Source organism: Monodelphis domestica, chromosome 2 (assembly GCF_027887165.1).
Source record: "Monodelphis domestica isolate mMonDom1 chromosome 2, mMonDom1.pri, whole genome shotgun sequence".
NCBI lineage: Eukaryota > Metazoa > Chordata > Mammalia > Didelphimorphia > Didelphidae > Monodelphis > Monodelphis domestica.
Window position 1 is genome coordinate 72,264,120 of NC_077228.1, and position 19,135 is coordinate 72,283,254.

Consider the following 19,135-nt stretch of genomic DNA (forward strand, 5'->3'; position numbering starts at 1 on the left):
CACAAGTGAGAATTAGATGAAAGATGGACACCAAAGGTTTCAGTTTTTCTGGTCAGAATACATAATTCCAAGAAACATATATACTAAGCCTCACTTCAGAGTTCATTCCTATTTTGAAAGTCAATATGCCTCTTTCTTGTTGTCTAAAGCTGACACATTTTTGGTCAATGCCATTCTCCCTTTTCTCTCTGGATTTGGATTCTCTTTCTACCACTTCCTAGCCATCTCAATAATAGATTTCTTTATTTTATGAGTGTGGTACTTATATAATACTGATAAATTACACTTATTCATTCATGTGTAAACTTTGTACTAGTTGGGTGCCTTGCCCTTGACACAAAATAAAGGTGCATAATTTGAAGAAAAAGTAGGGAGAGGATCTCATAAAATCTTTTTTTTTTAACCCTTACCTTCCATCTTGGAGTCAATACTGTGTATTGGCTCCAAGGCAGAAGAGTGGTAAGGGCCAGGCAATGGGGGTCAAGTGACTTGCCCAGGGTCACACAACTGAGTAGTGTCTGAGGTCAGATTTGAACCTAGGACCTCCTGTCTCTAGGCCTAGCTCTCAATCCACTGAGCAACCCAGCTGCCCCCCTCTTATAAAATCTTACTTTCTCATGCTTCATTCAAAGAAATTTTGATCATATCAGCTGTTGACTCATGTCCCTCAGAAGAAAAATAATCCAGTGCAGCATTTCTCAAAGAGCAGTATCGGAATTGCTGGAGGTCCCTGGGATTATTTCAGGAAGTCCACAAGTTTGAAACTTCAGTACAGTAAATATCAATAGATATAGCACACATAAACAAAAGTTCTTTAATATTCTCTATAATTTTTAAAACCTTTCCCTTCTGCCTCAGTATCAATTCTAAGACAGAAGAGTAGCAAAGGCTAGGAAAATGGGATTAAGTGACTTGCTCAAGGTCACACAACTAGAAGTATATGAGGTCAGTTTTGAACCCAGATCCTTCTAACTCCAGGGCCTGGGACTCTATCCACTGTACTACCTTGCTGCCCCAACATGAACCTAACTCTTAAGTGCTCTGATAGTCTAGACACTTGATAACTTATTACCACTTCCAAACACTATTTCCTCAATTTCTTCTGGGAAGGGGACCTGTGGCTTCTTAGTAGTTTTATTAAAATTATATATGCATAATTATTTGAAACTGTAATCAATTTAGATGATATTATCATGTTCAATATGTTTGTCTGGCCCATATTTGAGTCTTGAATACATTTCAAATTATAACGATACCTCGGTTTTCATGGATAATCCATCTGAAAACAATTTATGAAATCTGAAACTGACAAAAATGGAGGCAATTATTTCCATTTGAATCAATGTAAATCCAATTAATTAATTCTAGACATTCCAAAATACATACCAAAACATATTTCATAAAGGATATAGTATTTAATACTAAAAACAATAAAAAATGAATATAAAAGACTAATGTAAAGAATAAATGAACATCTGAGCAGAACCAAGACCACCAGGAGCACTACGGGACTGCCTAAACTTTTGGTTGACCTTGGCAGCAATCACTTCCCCAACTCCAAGGACCTTAAGAAGATCCTTGACAGTATCAGCTTTGAGGCTGATGAGGAGCAGCTCAAAGTCATTGGCTCATTGTTTCAGCACAAAAACATTGGAAAGCAATGCAATTCTTAGGCTAGATGCTGGGAGTGATGCTCACTGAAAGAGAAGCAATGCCACACTGAGCAGGAGAAGGCATGGGTTCCTTTTTGTTTTTGTAAAATTAGCATGGGCAACCTATGAAAACCCAGAAAAAAATTTTCATGGAAAAAAATTGAGGAAAACCAAAACCAATGATCACTGATGTCAGTGTATCAGCAAGGTATCACTATATTTGTCATTTTACATATTTTCCTAAAGCATTTTATAATTCTATCTACCCAGATCTTGAGTGTGCCCTCTTAAAATGACTTATGAATATTTTAAGCATTTCAGAGTTATTTTGAATGGGATTTGGCTTTCTATTATAGCCTTCTCTGGACTTTGTTATTATTACCTAGAAATGCTGTTGATTTCTCTGAGCTATTCTGAGACAAGGCCATAATTAGGCCATAGGCTTCTTTCCACCAGATTCTCAATCAAGTTACACAATGGTTACACAATATCTTTTCCCTCCCTTGTAGACTTCAAAGCATATGTCAACAAGTAGCTATGGTTTTACCTGATGTTCCTGTGTCTAAACTCACTAATGCAAGGTTTATTAGCTCTCAGACAGTTTTATTTTTGCGGTTTGGTTTCCTTCTACAGCATTGTCATGGGGGAGAAGAATAGATTGTGGAAGTCATTAATTAATACCTCTTTTCACCTACTTCTAGCATTTAGAGAGCCCTTACAAAGTTTTCTCTCTCTCTCCCTCTCCCCCCCCCCCTTCTCATTGTCTGTCTCCCATTCACTGTTTCTCTCTCCCTCCCTCTCTCTCTCTCTCTCCCTCTTCCTCTCTCTCTCTCTCTCTCTCTCTCTCTCTCTCTCTCTCTCTCTCTCTCTCTCTCTCTCTCTCTCATTGTCTATCTCCCATTCACTGTTTCTCTCTCTCTCTCTCCCTCCATTTCTCCCCCTCTCTCGCACTCTCTCTTTTCTCTCTGTCTCTGCCTTCCTGTCTGTCTGTCTGTCTCCTTTCCTCTCCCCCCTCTCTGTCTCTGCCTATCTCTCGGTCTCTCATTATCTCTGTCTTCCATTCTGTTTCTCTCTCTGTCTCTCTCCCTGTCTCTGTCTCTCTCCCTGTCTCTGTCTCTCTCCCTGTCTGTCTGTCTGTCTCTCTTTCTGACTCTTTCCCCCCTCTCTCTCCTACTCTCTCTCTCTGTCTCTGCCTGCCTGCCTGTCTCCCTCCCCCATCTCACAATGTTTGTGTGAGGATCAAATTATAAAATATGTATTATTATTATTATATATTAAAATATATAATTATATATGTATATATACAGTTATCACTTTCAAATTGTTGAGGTTAGGGACATGACACACTTGTAATCTGGAAAATCTGTATAAAAATTGAGCCCCTCCATGTATCAGAGAAAATTCAATTTTTTTTCCTTTTTCTTTTCTGTTTACCGCACCTTATTGTACATTTTGGGTTAAGTATGCATTTCTCAGTTTCTAACAATTTCTCTATCTGCTGACATGTTGTGTGTCATCTGCTGCTTCCACAAAACTCCCCTAAAGTTCTCATTTAATTTCTCATGCTGACTGGTGATATATTGAAATCACCAGGAGGAAATTCATAATGCATATATCATTATTTGACTCTCACAAGAACCCTGTGAGGTAGGTAACTTGCCCAAGGTCACACAGTTAATGTCGGAGATCTTTCTGACTTCCAGCCCAACACTCTATCCATTATTCTACTTAGGTTATAAAAGAGAGTTATGTACACAACCACCTTTGTACACCCTTCATTCTTTGTACATCCTTCAGAGAAAATACCCACTGAAATGAGCTTCTTTTCCAGGTGACTCTTTCATTTTGGAAACACCAGAGACTGTCTGGAATTGAACTTTTCTCCATTGATGCCTGGGGTATCCACATGACCTCTGAGCAGAGCTCTTTTAAGTTTTGTACTTTGTCTCTCTAGAGGCTTCTGCCCTAGGGGCATCTCATATACTCCCACTGCCTCTGGGACTTCATCAAAGTGGGTACTAAATCCAACAATTGTAGATTGCAAGCCATTCAGATTTGTCCATTCCCTGTGACTCTTGTCCAAATTCTCTCATCACTATGGCACAGGGAGTCCACCCAATGTGAATGGGGGCAATTAGGAGGGTCCTTGAATTCTCCAGACAACCTGAGGATCCCAATGGAAAAAATGGGATATCTATAGCTTTTTCTCTCTCTCTTGCCATACAACCACAGTCCTAAAAACAAAAACAAAACAAATATATATACATATATACAAATGTACATATAAACAAGCATATGTGTATATTTTTGATAACACTCTTTATAACTCTTTATAACACTCACCTACCATGTGCTTCTCTATTGCTTTTTTGTGATCCACAGCTACAGTTTTGAAGGGACTAGAGTGTTCTATTACATGAAGTTATCTATAACATTACCAAAAGAATATGGATAAAATAGATGTGCCTTCATTTGTGGGAGGAGCTTTGGGTTTATTAAACGAACTTTACAATTTCCTGGTAGTAATCCACCACACTCTTCAACTCTGGGCCCAATTCATTATCCATTTCCCATTCAAGATCTATATATGCAGAATATAAATATATGCATACATATATAGCCATACAAATATAATCGTGGATAGAAATTGATGAATAAGTACAATAAGGACTCTAATTGTATGCCACTATATGGGCAATAAACATTCTTCATTGGCTGATTTTTCCTAAGGGAATAGTTGAATCAAAATATTTCCAGTGACTATAGATCTCATCCAAGGTTCTCTAGAGTCTTCTGGAACTTGAAACAATCCATGAGGTGTTATTCCTATATTTGAGAGATAGTGAACCTCACTCACTGTATTTAGGGAATCTCTCTTCAGTATCCGTGCTGATTCTCCTCCATGTCAAGTATTCAGGTAGGTGGAGAAGACCTTTCCCTGCTGTCTTACTTTCTATTATTGACCAGAAGGTCATGGAATAATGTTCTATCTACTACTGAAGCTTTCAAGGAATCTTATGATATTTTAAAATTTGGTTGAAGAAACACTCTAATAAGGATAGACATTTATTCAATACTTTAAAGGTTGCAAAGTATTTTATATGTATTTATGTATTACAACAACCCTGTGAGGTAGATACTTTTATTATACCCATTTTACAGATGAGAAAACGAAGGCAGACAGTAGTTAAGTGACTTGTTCTAGAGTCATATAAATAGGAAGTATTTGAAGAGGGACTTGACTTCTGATTTTTCTGAATCCAATGAGTCCAACATTTGACTTATTACACCACTTAGTACAATCTTGTTGTCTATAGTACCCCAAAAGGACTCTTCATAGGTTGGAGTTGGTCATAATCAGTTCAGAAATCCTGGGAATATTGGCTTGGTCAATATAAACTAGGTTTGTGGTATCTATGATTTCTCTGGAATCCATGATTTGCGTGAGGAACTTTCAGCATACTGATCTATAACCTGGATAAGGATAGGTCTCTTCACTTGGCCACAGAGACATTGCCCCTTCATAGATTGTAATGAAATAAACCTCAAACCCAGATTTTCCTCTTCAAATGACTGGAATATAATTATTACTTGATGGCTGATATTTAGCGGAGATAATCATTCCATAGCTTCAGTCATTACCATCACTGCTGTATAAGAGCCTACTATAAACTCAGAATAGCTAGGTGGTATAGCAAATAGAGCTTAGGATCAAGAACATTCATCTTCCTGAGTTCAAATTAAGCCTTAGACACTTACTAGCTGGGTGATTCTGGGCCAGTCACTTAAACTTCATTTGCCTTACTTTCTCATCTATAAAATGATCTGGAGAAGGAAACGGCAAACTATTCCAGTATCTCTGCTAGAAACATGGAGACACAGAGAATCATACACAGCTGGAATGACTGAACAGTTCAGACAAAACTTACCAAGGAAGGATTTGATAAGAAAAGGAGCTAACTTCTTGCCAACCTCTATTCTAATTTCCTTGCATCTTTTTTGGATTGACTTCACTTCCAGAAAGACCATAGTTGAATTATTCTATTGAGTGCACATAATATAGCAAGATATCGCAGCTACTTTGAGTATGTTCTTTGGTGCAATTTTCCAAAGCAATATCCTTGACCTCTGGAAATGAGCCCAGTTAGTCTTCAAAGAAGAATAACGTTGAACAAATATCTGATAAATGGCAAGCCTGACTTGGGTTTCTTTGGTGAAGTCCAGTTGGTCTAGGCTTCATTTTGTCTTCCTGAGTCCCACCTGAACCTATAAGGTCAGTTTTTCTTAGCCTCTGACAACTGTTATGGCTCACATTTCATGCCTAAACTTCCCTGACTGAATCAGTTCTAAGTAAGGGAAGGATACTTCTTTTAGCTGTTGAAGCATAGTTGGAACAATACCAATTGATCATCTCAGATTCTCTTGACCACTTTGGTCAGCCTAGAATGTTTCATGTTTTCCATAAATATTGCTCCTTTGATTATATTGTTGTGTAGTAATTTTTAAAGAACCTACTATAATTATCTCTGTAGTAATTTTTAAGAACCTATTATAAATATCCCTGCATTCTCTATGGCACCAAATTGGTTGTTTAGTACCCCAAAATATTTTTTAGTAAGAAAACAAGCATTTTTAAGTTCCTAATGAAACTGAGAATTGTTCAGTTCTCAAGGTCAAAGATATGTTTCCCAAAGTTCTCTGTTAGTAACTTTATTTCTTGAAATCAGTCACCTGTCCCTTTTGCAACATCTCTATGACATATTGTAGATATGGTTTGAAGTCTTCTTTTCTTACAAAGGGGACACTGGCCTTCTGTTCCTTGCAAAAGACATTCCATTTCCCAATCCTGTGCATTTTCATTGTCTGTCCTCTACAACAAGAATTCCCCATCTCTTTGACTCACTCCACTGGCTTCCTTCAAGTCTTTTCTAAAATCTCACTTTCTACTTGAAGCCTTTTTTATTCCCTTTAATATGATTGCCTTCCTTCTGTTTATTATCTCCAGTTTTCCAACATATATGTTTGTATAGAATTGTGTACATGTAGTTCCTTTCTTTAGATTATGAGCTTCTTGAAGGCAAAGACATGTTTTGGGATTTTTTTTTTGTCTTTCTTTATACTCCTAGATCTTAGCACAGTGCCGGGCAAATAGTGAACACTTAATAAATGCTTGTCAATTGACAACAATTATAATTGTCTATAGCAGCCTCTTTAGACATTTCTTCTTGCCTGATGGCCTATCCTGTCACCTAGTCCCATTTCTCAGTTAACATTAGGTTGTTGGCTAAAGAGAAGTGTGTCCCACTTTCCAATAGTACTTTTCCATCGTGCACAGTCCATACTTCCTCCTCTAGAAAGCCTAGAGGATGTTTAGGAAGACCTTGCCAGAAGTAGACAATTTTAGCATCCAATCTTTCAGTATCTGTTTTGTTTGACTGCTGAAGGCTTAACTGAGATGGGTGATATCAACTCTATTCTTTCTGGTGAAATGTTCTACCATTAGATCTTGCCATTTACTATTCCACTGAATTGTTATGAATTTTAAGCCTTACCATTTACCCTGAATCTATCCCTACAGAATCTATACCCAACGATTTGTTGCAATGATGCAGCCTTCACACCTATAGGTTTTTCCATCTTCACCCTTGGACATTTAGGCTTTACCATGTTCCATACAGATCAACTTTAGTTTATTTATTAACTCTCCCAATTGAAGCGTGAGCTCTTTGAGGACATAAACCATTTCTTGTTTCTATTTTTATTCCTGGCACTTAACACAGAGTTTGGCATATGATAAACACTAAATAAATGCTTTTTCATTCATTCTTCATTTTACAGATAGCAGTTTGAAAATTTTTCCTAATTCCCGTATAATCTTACTAGTATTTTATATGTTCCTAAAAAAGATCAAGGTCCTTTCATTAGTCATATCCTAGTCATGTAACTCATAGGTCAATTGATCCCTAGTTCTTAAATGTAAATACCTAGATAAAATTTGAGGATCTTTTACAAAATTTCTTTGACTAATAATGCTCCTCACAAGGGGAACTATGGAAACAATGGTATTTGGTTCATTTTGTTCTTCAGAAAAGAGCACTGGCCTCTTGTAAACATGCAGGCTAATGAGAATATTGATGTGAAAAGTAATGTTTAAGCCTAAAATTTTACAGAAAGCTTGGGCTTAATTCCCTCAGCCCTCAAGCAACTCTCTTTTTCTTTCCAACGGGTTTGAGCAAAATGTCTTCTTATAGGTCTCTCCTTCCCTTGAGATTTATATTTTCTTTCTGATTCACAGTGGCTCTGGGTTGATTCTTAGTGGATTATATTGTTATCATGATGTGAATCAGAGACAATCTCAAAGTACATCTGCTTTTCTCTCCTCTCCAGCTGTGCCCGTCAGCCGTGTGGAGAACAGGGCAGCTGTGTGCCATTACTACTTGACCATGCGGATGTTGTGAATTGTACATCCAGCAGCCCAGAACACATGAAATGTGCTGTCATCTGTAAAAGGGGATTCATCCTCAAATCCAGCAGTGGACAGAAACTAAGGCCCATGCAGGTAAGTCAGGTGGTACTTGACTGAAAGGACCTACAGAGTTAACATAACCACAGTATTAATTTCCCACTGCAGGAAGCTTTTCATTTTCAAATGTTTTAAAATTTTCCTATGAAGGACCAGATAAGGACCTTCACAAAGAAAGCCTTGGCTTTAGAGATGGCAAAACTGTATATATACCATCTGAGGCTTTGAGATAAGAGATTTTGCTATTTGAATAAATTGTGAATATTTTGCCAGGCCTGTGTTACAGTAGAAATGCCTGGCATATTCCCATTGCTTCAGTTTTTCTAGTGCAGTCAGGACCATCCTAGTTTGCTTTGTAGATGAGAATATCAAAGTAGTCAGAGGTGCCAAAGGTTAGATTGCAAATAGCTATGCTGTAATTTAATATCCATTCTTTTAAAGAGTTCTGAAAAAAGGAAATTATCCCTACCCCAGTTTTTCTTACCACTCATTAAAAGTCCCAAATCCATTTGTTCAGCAGTTGCTTGGCTCACTCTTGGTTTTTGGTCAGATTTCATGAATTCTAGTAATCTGTCTACAGACAATCATTCATTTATTCGACAATTATTTGAGTGGCTACTATGTGCAATGAATTCATATTTGGTATTGTCAAAGGAAATCATCTACAATCAAGGAATTCATGAATCAGTGATCATACATGCCAAGAGAAATTGTGGGTTATAAGAGATGGAAAGGACTCTTCCAGCAAGTGAGAAGGACCCCAATGTTTTCTACTTTGGGATACCTTACATCATTTGATGCTTTTATTTACACCAAGTCTCATTTTGCCTCTATGCATCTTTGAAAATTTGATACTAGTGACCAAACTGTGGGGCCAACCAGAATAAGTCTAATCCTTTGGAATACTAATGTTAATACAAAGTGATTCTGTGGAACATGAGAAAAGTCTGTGCAATGAGAGAGAGAGAGAGAGAGAGAGAGAGAGAGAGAGAGAAATGGTGAAATAGAGATGGTGAGAGATAGAGACAGAGAGTGACAGAGAGTAAGAGAGACATAGAGACAAGCAGAGAGAGATTCTCTAATATTGAGCTAAAGATTGAGATTTAAGGAAAAGTTTTCTAGTTAGTTTATTGACCTTATAGAGAGCTTCTCTACCATACACATTTATTGCAGACCAATGAAACAAAGGTATCTGGGTTTACTTTACTTTTAAAAAAGTAAATGGAGAGTCAAACTCATCTAAAGAGAAAGCGTAGCAAATAAGGAGAAAATCAACTGCAAATTCCACATTCTCCCTTAACATCTGAATGGGACCCTGTGAGCATCAGCTACTAGCTTCACAACTGATGAAAGCACAAGGTAGGATTTTAAAAATGAAAACCTAAGAAAGAGGAGATTCTGGACCTGGGCATAAGCCTGTGAAAAGGCAATAAGAAAAAAGAACAATTTTTTTTTTAAATTTGGCACAGTGAGTAGGTCAGTTTGATAAGAAAGCATGAAAGAAAGTAATATGAAATGATTGGAAAGGAAAATGTCAGTCAGATTATGGAAGACATTAAATGCTAGGCAAAGGGGTTTGTCTTTTATTCTCGGAGTCATTAGGAACCAATGAATAGTTTTGAACATAGGGATGATTTGGCTGGATCTGTGTTTTGAGAGTAATGACTTGGAAGTTCTGTGGAGGATGGATTGGTGAGGGGAGACCTTGGGTGCAGGGAGACCATTTAGAAACAAAATATAATAATTCAAGTTAGAGAAAAGGAAAATCTGTGATTAGAAAGGATATGTGGGAGATGCCATGAAAATAAAATTGGATAGATGAAGTTGATTAACATAAGGGGTTAGGAAGAAAGAGGTATCAGGAATGATTTTGAGGTTGTAATCCTGGCTAATAGGAAGGAAAGTAGTATCCTCAAGAGAAAAAGGAGAAAATTGGAGCAAGAATAAACTTGGGAGAAAATGTGATGAGATCCAATTTTGAGTTGTTCAGATGGGACTTCTAGGCAGAAATGTCCAGCAAGAAATTGATCAGGCAGAACTTGGGAATTCAGGATTTCAGTTTAGTATAGCCTAGATAGAAATACATAGCATAGAAAAATGCTATTTTGTGATTCTGGCAGTGAAACAAGTCAGAGAGGCAAAACTCTTTTTTGTTATCCCCTAACTGGTCCTGTAGATAAAGGTTGAGCTACATTGGCAGAACTGGATATAGAAAAGTCTTTTCTTACTCTTCATGAGTTTTTTTTTTCTTCTGCATATAAATGGCATTTTCATAGCAGAAGAATAGAGAGGCAATGTAGCATGAGAATAGCTGACATTTATATATGTTCTACCTCTGACATATGCTAGGTGTACAGCCATAGACCAGTCACTCAATATCCCAGGCAAGCCTCCAAGACTATAAATTACAAACGAATCAGTAATCTGCACTAACAAAGGAAGTTCTTTATTGGAATTTCCCTCCACCAATGAATTCACAGGCCTGAACTCTCCTTTCCCCAAAATAGTGAAAATTGAATGTAATAAATGTATTATATATATATAATATACTAATTTAAATATAGGTTATGACTCCATTGTATAATAATTTCAGTATTAATACACTATTAATGATACTGTTTTAATATTATAATGAATATACTTATGACATTTTAAAGTTTAAATTACCCCTTCTTGGAACTCCAGTACTTGTATGTCCATCTGATCTTCCTTACACTATTGTTTGAAAGCAAGGGCTATTGGTAGTTTTTTTTTTCAATTCTCCATGTCTCTTAGCATGATGTCTTGAATATAATATGTGATGAATAAATATCCATCTAGTTGAATCTGATAATGTAAAAGCAAATAGAAAGTTACATAGAATGGAGAAAAAGAAAAAAAAGTAATGAAAAAGTAGGGAAAGAAGGAAGAAGAATTTATTTCTCAAGAAGTGATGAGAGCTAAGGAAAGTGAGATAGAAAATGATATGTAACTATTAAAGCACCTTAAGAAACTTGAGAAAAAAGTTACACCGAGTTGAATAGAGTGAATGATGATCTAAGTAACACAGAGAGCTTGACAGACATTCTTACAATGGAAATGCAATAATCAGAGTTTGGAATAGAATTCCACATAGGAGACAAAGAATCCCTGGAAAACAATTTTTTTTTCCTCAATGTGGTGCTAAGTAAGATTTTTTGATAAATGAGAGCTACAGATTGAAAATATGGTGTGACTTTTGTAAGCCTTACAGAATGGTGTTTTCCAGCTGACTTGTCCATTTCCTGAGACTAGTAAGGTTGAGGAATTTCTTTGGAGAGTTCTGCCAGTTATATTCTGAGAGTATTTTTTAAAATGAAACTAAACTAGAAATCTACCTTTAAATTAGACAGCTATAGAATCAGCCTGGAAACACTGCATATGCAATAAATCATCCCTGGGTATGAATAAGAATGAAAAAGATTATAAAGATTTTTCCTGGTTATTATACTTTTGACTCTGACCTTACAATGGTTTTATGTTATGAAACAGTGTCAGTGACAATCTCTTCTCTTTACCTTAGGCTTTTAGTGACTGGTAACTTTTATTTTCTCTAGAGATTTTATTTCATTCTTTTAAAAATGTATTTATTTATTTGTTACATGAAAATACACAGGTAACTCATTCCCTTCTCCTCTCCCCTCCCATTAGAAATAGCATCATTTGACAAAAAGATGTATGGATTTCTCTCTCTCTCTCTCTCTCTCTGTCTGTGTGTGTGTGTGTGTGTGTGTGTGTGTGTGTGTGTGTGTATAAAACTGTCTTGCTTATTTCTATTTAGCAATTCTTTCTCTCTAGGTGTTGAAATATACAAGTCATTCTTTAAACAATATTTCTGTTGTTCTTTGTAATGTTTTGCTTGATTCTTCTCTTAGAAGGAAGAGTATGGGTAATACCTGGGACTTTGTGATTAATAACTTTACAGTAAGAAATTGAAATTTCCTATTGAATTCAAATTGAAAAAAATCCTTAAAGATATGTCCTAGTCTCTTTGTATATCTTCTTGGATGTGAAATGATCAAACACAGAGTTTTTTCATGGAGCAATATCAACTTCGATGGACATTTCTAATAAGTTCCTCATAGTCTTTAAGCAAAGACTGGATGGGTACTTGTTATATATGCTACAGAAAGGAGTCTTGTTTACTTTGAGATTAGATTAGGTCAAACTTTAACCATGGAATGATAACTAGCTCTGAATTTAGAGGATTCTGAATACCTACAATCCTTGAATGGCTAGAAATAATGGAACTTTATAATTAGCAAGAATAATCAACGTAGGAAACTACCTGAGAGTAAACTTTCCCCATTCCACCTTGTTCTTCTACCCTAACTGATAGAATGATACATGCCTCTTGACATAGGCATGGTTTGTGGTACATAGAATGTTGGACAGCTACATGCACAGTGAATTGAGTCCTACCTTGGGGTAGATCATTTTGCTCCACTATTAGTTAGTAACTCCTTCCCTGGTTATATTCTCCCCATTCCAGTGATTATTAAACTCCATAGAGGTCATCATCTAAACCTCATTCTCTATCATCCTCAGCTTTATTCCTTATTTTCATTCCCCTCAACCCCTTTCCCTTCCAAGTACCAACCTGTTATTTTTCACTTTAATTATGCCTCTGGAATGCCTGATTCAAAATAAAATATCATGTTCTCATCTTAATTATTTTCCATTTCCACTCCTGTAGCTCTCACTGGAACCAGCCTTCCTTCATGATGATGCACCTGGCCACTCTTTTTTATCAGTAGTTGAGCTTTACTTATACCTCAGCACATTAGTCAAAATGGGAGAGTTGGAATATGCCTTGATCTCCACTGGCATGTCCAAGTTTTCTCTACAATACCTTCAATGGGTGATCTCTCCTTTTTTAAGGTTCATATAATCCACTTCTACCTGTCCATAAAAATTCTGGTAGTTCTTTGCTATGTCATCACACATGAGGTGATGCTTACTTCCTCAATGAATTCACTATCTAGCTCAAAATTGCTTCCTCTTTCTCAGTTCTTTCCCTCATACTAGGGAACTTCAACATACATATTGATATTCCTTCAAATATTCTAATCCCTTGATTCATCAATCTACTAATTTCTTAGGATTTCCTCCTCCACTTCACCTTAGCTACACACACAAAGCTGGTCATACCCTAGATCTTGCTATCACCCATAAATGTACCACTTCCACATTCAACTCTGAAATACACCCGCATCTGATCATACTAAATTTAATTTCTATCTCTTCTGCCCCTAGAGTCACTTTCTTTAATCAGAGAAGATGTGTGTAGATATCTGAGATTCTCTCTTTGAGGGAACTCACTCAATAACCACCTATTCAACTGACCTCTTAGATTTTATGATCTCCAGAAACTCATGATTCTCCAAGAGAACAATTCTATAACTAATAAATCCTCAGATCATTCTTATTATAGGTGTAGGATTTCCTCATTCCCCACCTCCTCCTTTTTCTACTTCTTTTTCTGCATTGTATTCTCCCATTAGATTGTGAGGTCTTGAAGACAGGGATTATCATTTGCTTTTCTTTGTATCACCCCAGGATTTTTCACAATGCCTAGTATCTAGCAGATGTTTAATAAATGTTTATTAATAAGTTACTATTGACTACTTAATAAATTCCAGTGGCTCCCTATCATCTCTAAAATCAAATACAAAACCCTCTGTCATTCAAAGGCCTTCATAGTCTAGCTCCCTTCTGTCTTTACTCTTGTACATGTATTTTTGATCCAATGACATTGTCCTCCTGACTTTTCCATGAATAAGACACTTCATCTCAGCTTCAGATACTTTCTCTCGTTATCCGTCATGCTTGTAATTCTGTTTCTCTTCATCTCTGCCTCCTAGCTTCTCTGGATTTCTTCAAGTTCAGATCAAAACCTGTGTCACATACTAACTAGATGTGTGACCATGGTCAAGTCATTTCGTTTCCTCTGTGTCTCAATCTCCTCATCTGTAAAATGGGGATTAACACCTACCTCCCATGACTGTTGTGGGCATCAAATGAGATTATATTTGTAATATAATTCATATTGCATAACTTAAGTAGTAAAAAATGGTAGTTATCATTGCTTTTGAGATTATATTATTATTAATTACTTTTCCTAAATTGCAGAGTCTGTGAATCTAAGATTCTGAGGCATTTTTTGAAATATTAGGACTGTGAGACAATATAGGTGTTTTGCAAGGTCTCTATCATTGATTATTCATTAGTATTATGGTTCTATTAAGGTAGGGCTTGTGTTAATACAATTTTATTAATATTTTCAGTTTGGGATGATTAGAGAACCCAAGACTTCTCGTTTTAGATTTTTTGTCAAGCTTGAGGATTGTCCTAATTGTCTTTTTAATTTGTTCTCTTTAGAAGGAGATTCTGCTCACATGTTCCTCTGGGTGCTGGGACCAAGCCATCAGCTGTGTCCCCCTTGATTGTGGTGTTCCTGACCAGTCACATGTGTCCTATGCAAGCTTCTCCTGCCTGGAAGGAACTGCCTTTCTAAAACGTTGTTCTTTCTCCTGTATCTCACCAGCCAAACTTCAAGGTATCATCAACTTGGAATTGACATAAACACTTTATCATCCTGGAATTTAAGACTCAGAAATTCCCTGAATTTTATTCCCTTATTGCTGCATTCCCCCCTTCCTGCCATCATGTTCTGTTTTCTTCCCCTTTCTCTGCTTCCAAGTCCCTGTTGCATGTTTTCTGATGTTTCTCTAATAATATTTTAGATCCCCATTAATGAGAAGGTTCTCCTCTTCTTTATTTCTTTAAGGCCAGAATCAATTCGAAATCTCATCCTTTTCTTGATTTAGTCAATGACTCCAACAATGATTATTATTGAAGAAAGTGTGGTAAAGGTTGTCCTAAGCAAATGCTCACCCCCAAAAGTTAATCTTTCATAAGTAAAATAAAAATAGGCACTCTATCTGTAATAAGATAAAGTTTTTAATCTACAAAAGGATTGTGTAAATGAGTCTATTCCCGAGCTAAACCTAGCAATTTTTGTGTTTGGGGAAAGCATGAGAATGCTTTCAAATCACATTTTTAGGACCCATTCAATGAAGTAGAAGTAGGGAATGAGTGAGCAGAGCTCATACAAAGTAAAGAAAAACTCACCTAGAATATAGTAACAGAATGGGGTAAGATGAAAGCAGGCCATCTGGTGGCTTCCTATTTCAACTAATTATTGCTGCACAGTTAAGTACTTTGTTGTTTTTAAATCAATTGTTTTTAGACTTCTGAAAGAATTCAAATGCTCTTATCTTATCATCCTCTACAATTTAGTATCTTGGAACTATATACTGCAAGCTGCACCTTAGTTATGACTTTCAGTAGCATCCTGATAATTAGATTCTTATTTTTTAAGGACTACAGCACTTGAAGAAATCTTATTGACCTTGATGTTATTTCCATTGTTTCCTTTTCCAAAGAGGTTATGTGCCTCCCCAGGATGCCACTCTTTTAATCACTATGGATTTCTACAGCTCTCTATTTGAGTTTTCTCTCTTTTATGTTTCCTGGAGTTAGGAATGAACCAGTGGTTGACCTGTCTTGAGGATGGGCTTTGGTCTCTCCCAGAAGCTTACTGCAAATTGGAGTGTGATGTTCCCCCTGTCATACCTAATGCCAACCTGCTACTGCCCCGCTGCCTCCAGGGAAATCATGATGTGGGGTCCATCTGCCGATATCAATGTGAACCTGGATACTATGTGGCCGAAAGTACAGAAAACAAGCCCAGAAAGTAAGTTGCTCCATTAACAGCCATTATTCTTGTCCTTATATTGTCTTCCCATGGTCCCATTCACAAAATTTTAAACCATAGTTTTAGAGAGGACTTTGAAAGATGATTCGTTTATCCCTTGGATTTATAACCATTCATTCAAGATTATCTCCCTGACAGGTAGAGATGGGATTATCTATCTATCTATCTATCTATCTATCTATCTATCTATCTATCTATCTATCTATCTATCTGTGCATGTTTGTATGTATCAATCTGTCTATCTATTTATGCCTATCCATCTATGCATCTATGTATCTGTGTATCTATGTATGTATCTATGTCTCTATGTATCTATCTATATATTTATGTCTGCCTATGTATCTGTATATGTATCTATGCCTCTATGTATCTATGTATCTATCCATCCATCCATCCATCTATCTATCTATCTATCTATCTATCTATTTATCTATCTTTCTATTTCCATACTTATCTGTCAGGAAAATCACCTTGAACAAATATATACTAAAAGCGTATATGGATATATAATGGATATATGTGTTTACTTGTGTGTAGATGTGTATATATGGATGTGTGTATGCATATATATCTATAATATCCCTTCCTATTAGAGAGATCATCTGGAACAGATGAGAAGAGTATAGACATGTAGATATGGAAATTAATATAGATATATCTAATATATCCAAATCATGACAGAAAGATGAATAATCATATTTTAATCAATATTTCTTTCTGTATATATCTTATATAATGTTAGTAAAATTATAATAGCTCACCTTTACAGAGTTATTAGAATACAATAATTACAATAAATACAATAATACAATATATTAATACTTAATCTTTTATCAACAATATTTTTCAATGTATTCCTTCCTTCTTCCAGAGATCCATTCCATAGAACAAATAAAAAAGTAAAATATATAAAATACATGTAAAAATATAATATTTATGTAATAATCCATACCTATAGTGGACCATCTCTATGAAGACTCAGGGAAAGGTTCCTTCTCATATCTCTTCTTTGAAATTAAGCTTGATCTTGCTAATTTCCCAGTTTTGCTTATTTTGTTGTTTTTCTGCTGCCTTACATTATTGTCTTATATGTTATATTCCTTGTTCTTATTACTTCACTTTCAATCAATTCAGAGTTTCTGTCTGTATCATATTCATAATTTCTCCCAGCACAGTAACATTCCATTATTTTTACATAGCACAATTTATTTAGTTACTCCCCAATTGATGGCTATCTACTTTGTTTCTAATTGTCCACTACTACAAAAAGTGATATAAATATTTTGATGTATACGGGGCCATTTTTTTGTTTGTTTTTGTCAGTGATCTCCTTGGTACATATGTGGCAGTGGGATTTGAAACAAATGGTATGGGCATTTCTAAATTTTTTTAAGATAATGTCAAATTACTTTCCAGAATGGATGAACCAATTCCCACCAATAATGTCTCTTCACAACTCCTTAAGCAAATAATGCCTCCCTTTTGTCATCTTTGCCAATTGATTGGTGAAGTAAAATCTCATAGTTGTTTTAACTTGTATTTCACATATAGATATTTATATGAAAACTTCTTTCATAGACATTAGGAAATTGAGACTGCATCTATTATTTCATTGGCCTTAGGAACTTCCCAAAGAAAAAAAATTTCTTCTGATGCAGATTGACAACTTCTCTGTAATTTATAATCAAATAAATTTTTATAGAATATTTAGAAGTTACTTATTATTAAACTATTTAAAAATTATTTACCCAACATCATATAGCCATTGTGTATTAGAGGCGACTTTTGAATTTAGTTCTTCTTTGCTTTACCACCAGCTTTGTACCAGTAACTTCAAGCTGTCTTTATTTATGTATTTTTAATATGGTTGTTAATAGTTTGCACTACTTTTGAGAACTAATTTTTCCTCACTATCTTCCTTATCTAGTGGGGAATTAATTTTTAAAAACATTTTTGTGAGTTGCGTAAATAAGAGACTTTCAGAAAAAGATATTCAATAAAAAAGATTTTTCTTGGTCAACCTCTTCCCTCCTTATCCTAATTCCTTTAATTTCATTCACACTGAATTTTAAAAATTTTATGTAATCAAAAGTATCTATCTCATTTTTGTTATTGCCTCTATTTTCTATTTGTTAAGGATTCATCTTCTCATCATAAATGTAAAATATATATGATATGGTTTCCTTCAAGTTTGTTTATGGCATGTCTTTAATATTCTGGGTATGTATCCATTTTGAGAGCATTCTGGTATATGATATAAGATACTGGTGATTTCTGTCATACTGTTTTCCAGCAGTCCCAGAAATTCTAGTTTAATAGAGAACCCTAGATAATTTATATTTTCAGGCTTATTAAATACTAAGTTATTAAGTTTACTAAATACTGAATTATTTCTGAGTCTTCTAATCAGTTACATTTGTATTTTTTAATTCTTACTAAAGTCTTGATGACTGATTTTTTTATATAATTTGAAGTTTGCCCATGATATCCTTCTTTATCCTTTTTTTCTATAACTTCTCTTTATATTCTAGATGTTATTTTGTTGCTCCATATTATTTTGTTATCCTCTTGATAGTTTTATATGGCACTAAATCTGTAATTTGATTTTGGTGGTATTGACATTTTTATCATATTGACACAGTCCAGCCATGAGCACTGAATATTTCTCTAGTTACTTGTCATTTTTATATTCATAAATTATTTTTTTAAAAAGCCTTACCTTCCATTTTACAGTCAATACTAATATTAGTTCCAAGACAGAAGAGTTTAAGGGCTAGGCAACTGTGGTTAAGTTAATTTCAAGATCACACAGCTAGGAAATGTCTGAGATCAAATTTGAACCCAGGACCTCCCATATCCAGACTTGGTTCCCTATTGATTAAGCCACCTAGCTACCCCTTGTTCTTTTTTTCTTTAAGGAATATTTTGTAATTTTATTTTTTCAACTATTAGGTTTGGTTTGGTAGACCAATGGTCAAATATTTTATGTCTTTTGATATAAATATTTTGAGTATTACCTCCTGTTTGATTATTGCCTCCTAGAATTTGTAATTGCTATCTATAGAAACACTTTTGTGGATTTCTTTTGTAACTTGATGCTTTTATGAATTCTTAATTTTTGACCATTACTGTCTGCCAGTTTCTGAGGATTTCTAAGTAAAC

At 35.4% G+C, this 19,135-nt stretch overlaps 1 protein-coding gene across 1 annotated transcript in view; it reads left to right on the forward strand.

Annotated features, from left to right (window-relative positions):
- The window catches only part of PAPPA2 (pappalysin 2), a 451,060-nt gene that overhangs the window by 312,623 nt on the left and 119,302 nt on the right, over positions 1-19,135 (forward strand). The window contains exons 15-17 of the mRNA XM_001373611.4: positions 8,040-8,211; positions 14,575-14,752; positions 15,739-15,952. Coding sequence (XP_001373648.2) covers positions 8,040-8,211; positions 14,575-14,752; positions 15,739-15,952 — 564 coding nt within the window. The remainder of the gene's footprint in view (positions 1-8,039; positions 8,212-14,574; positions 14,753-15,738; positions 15,953-19,135) is intronic.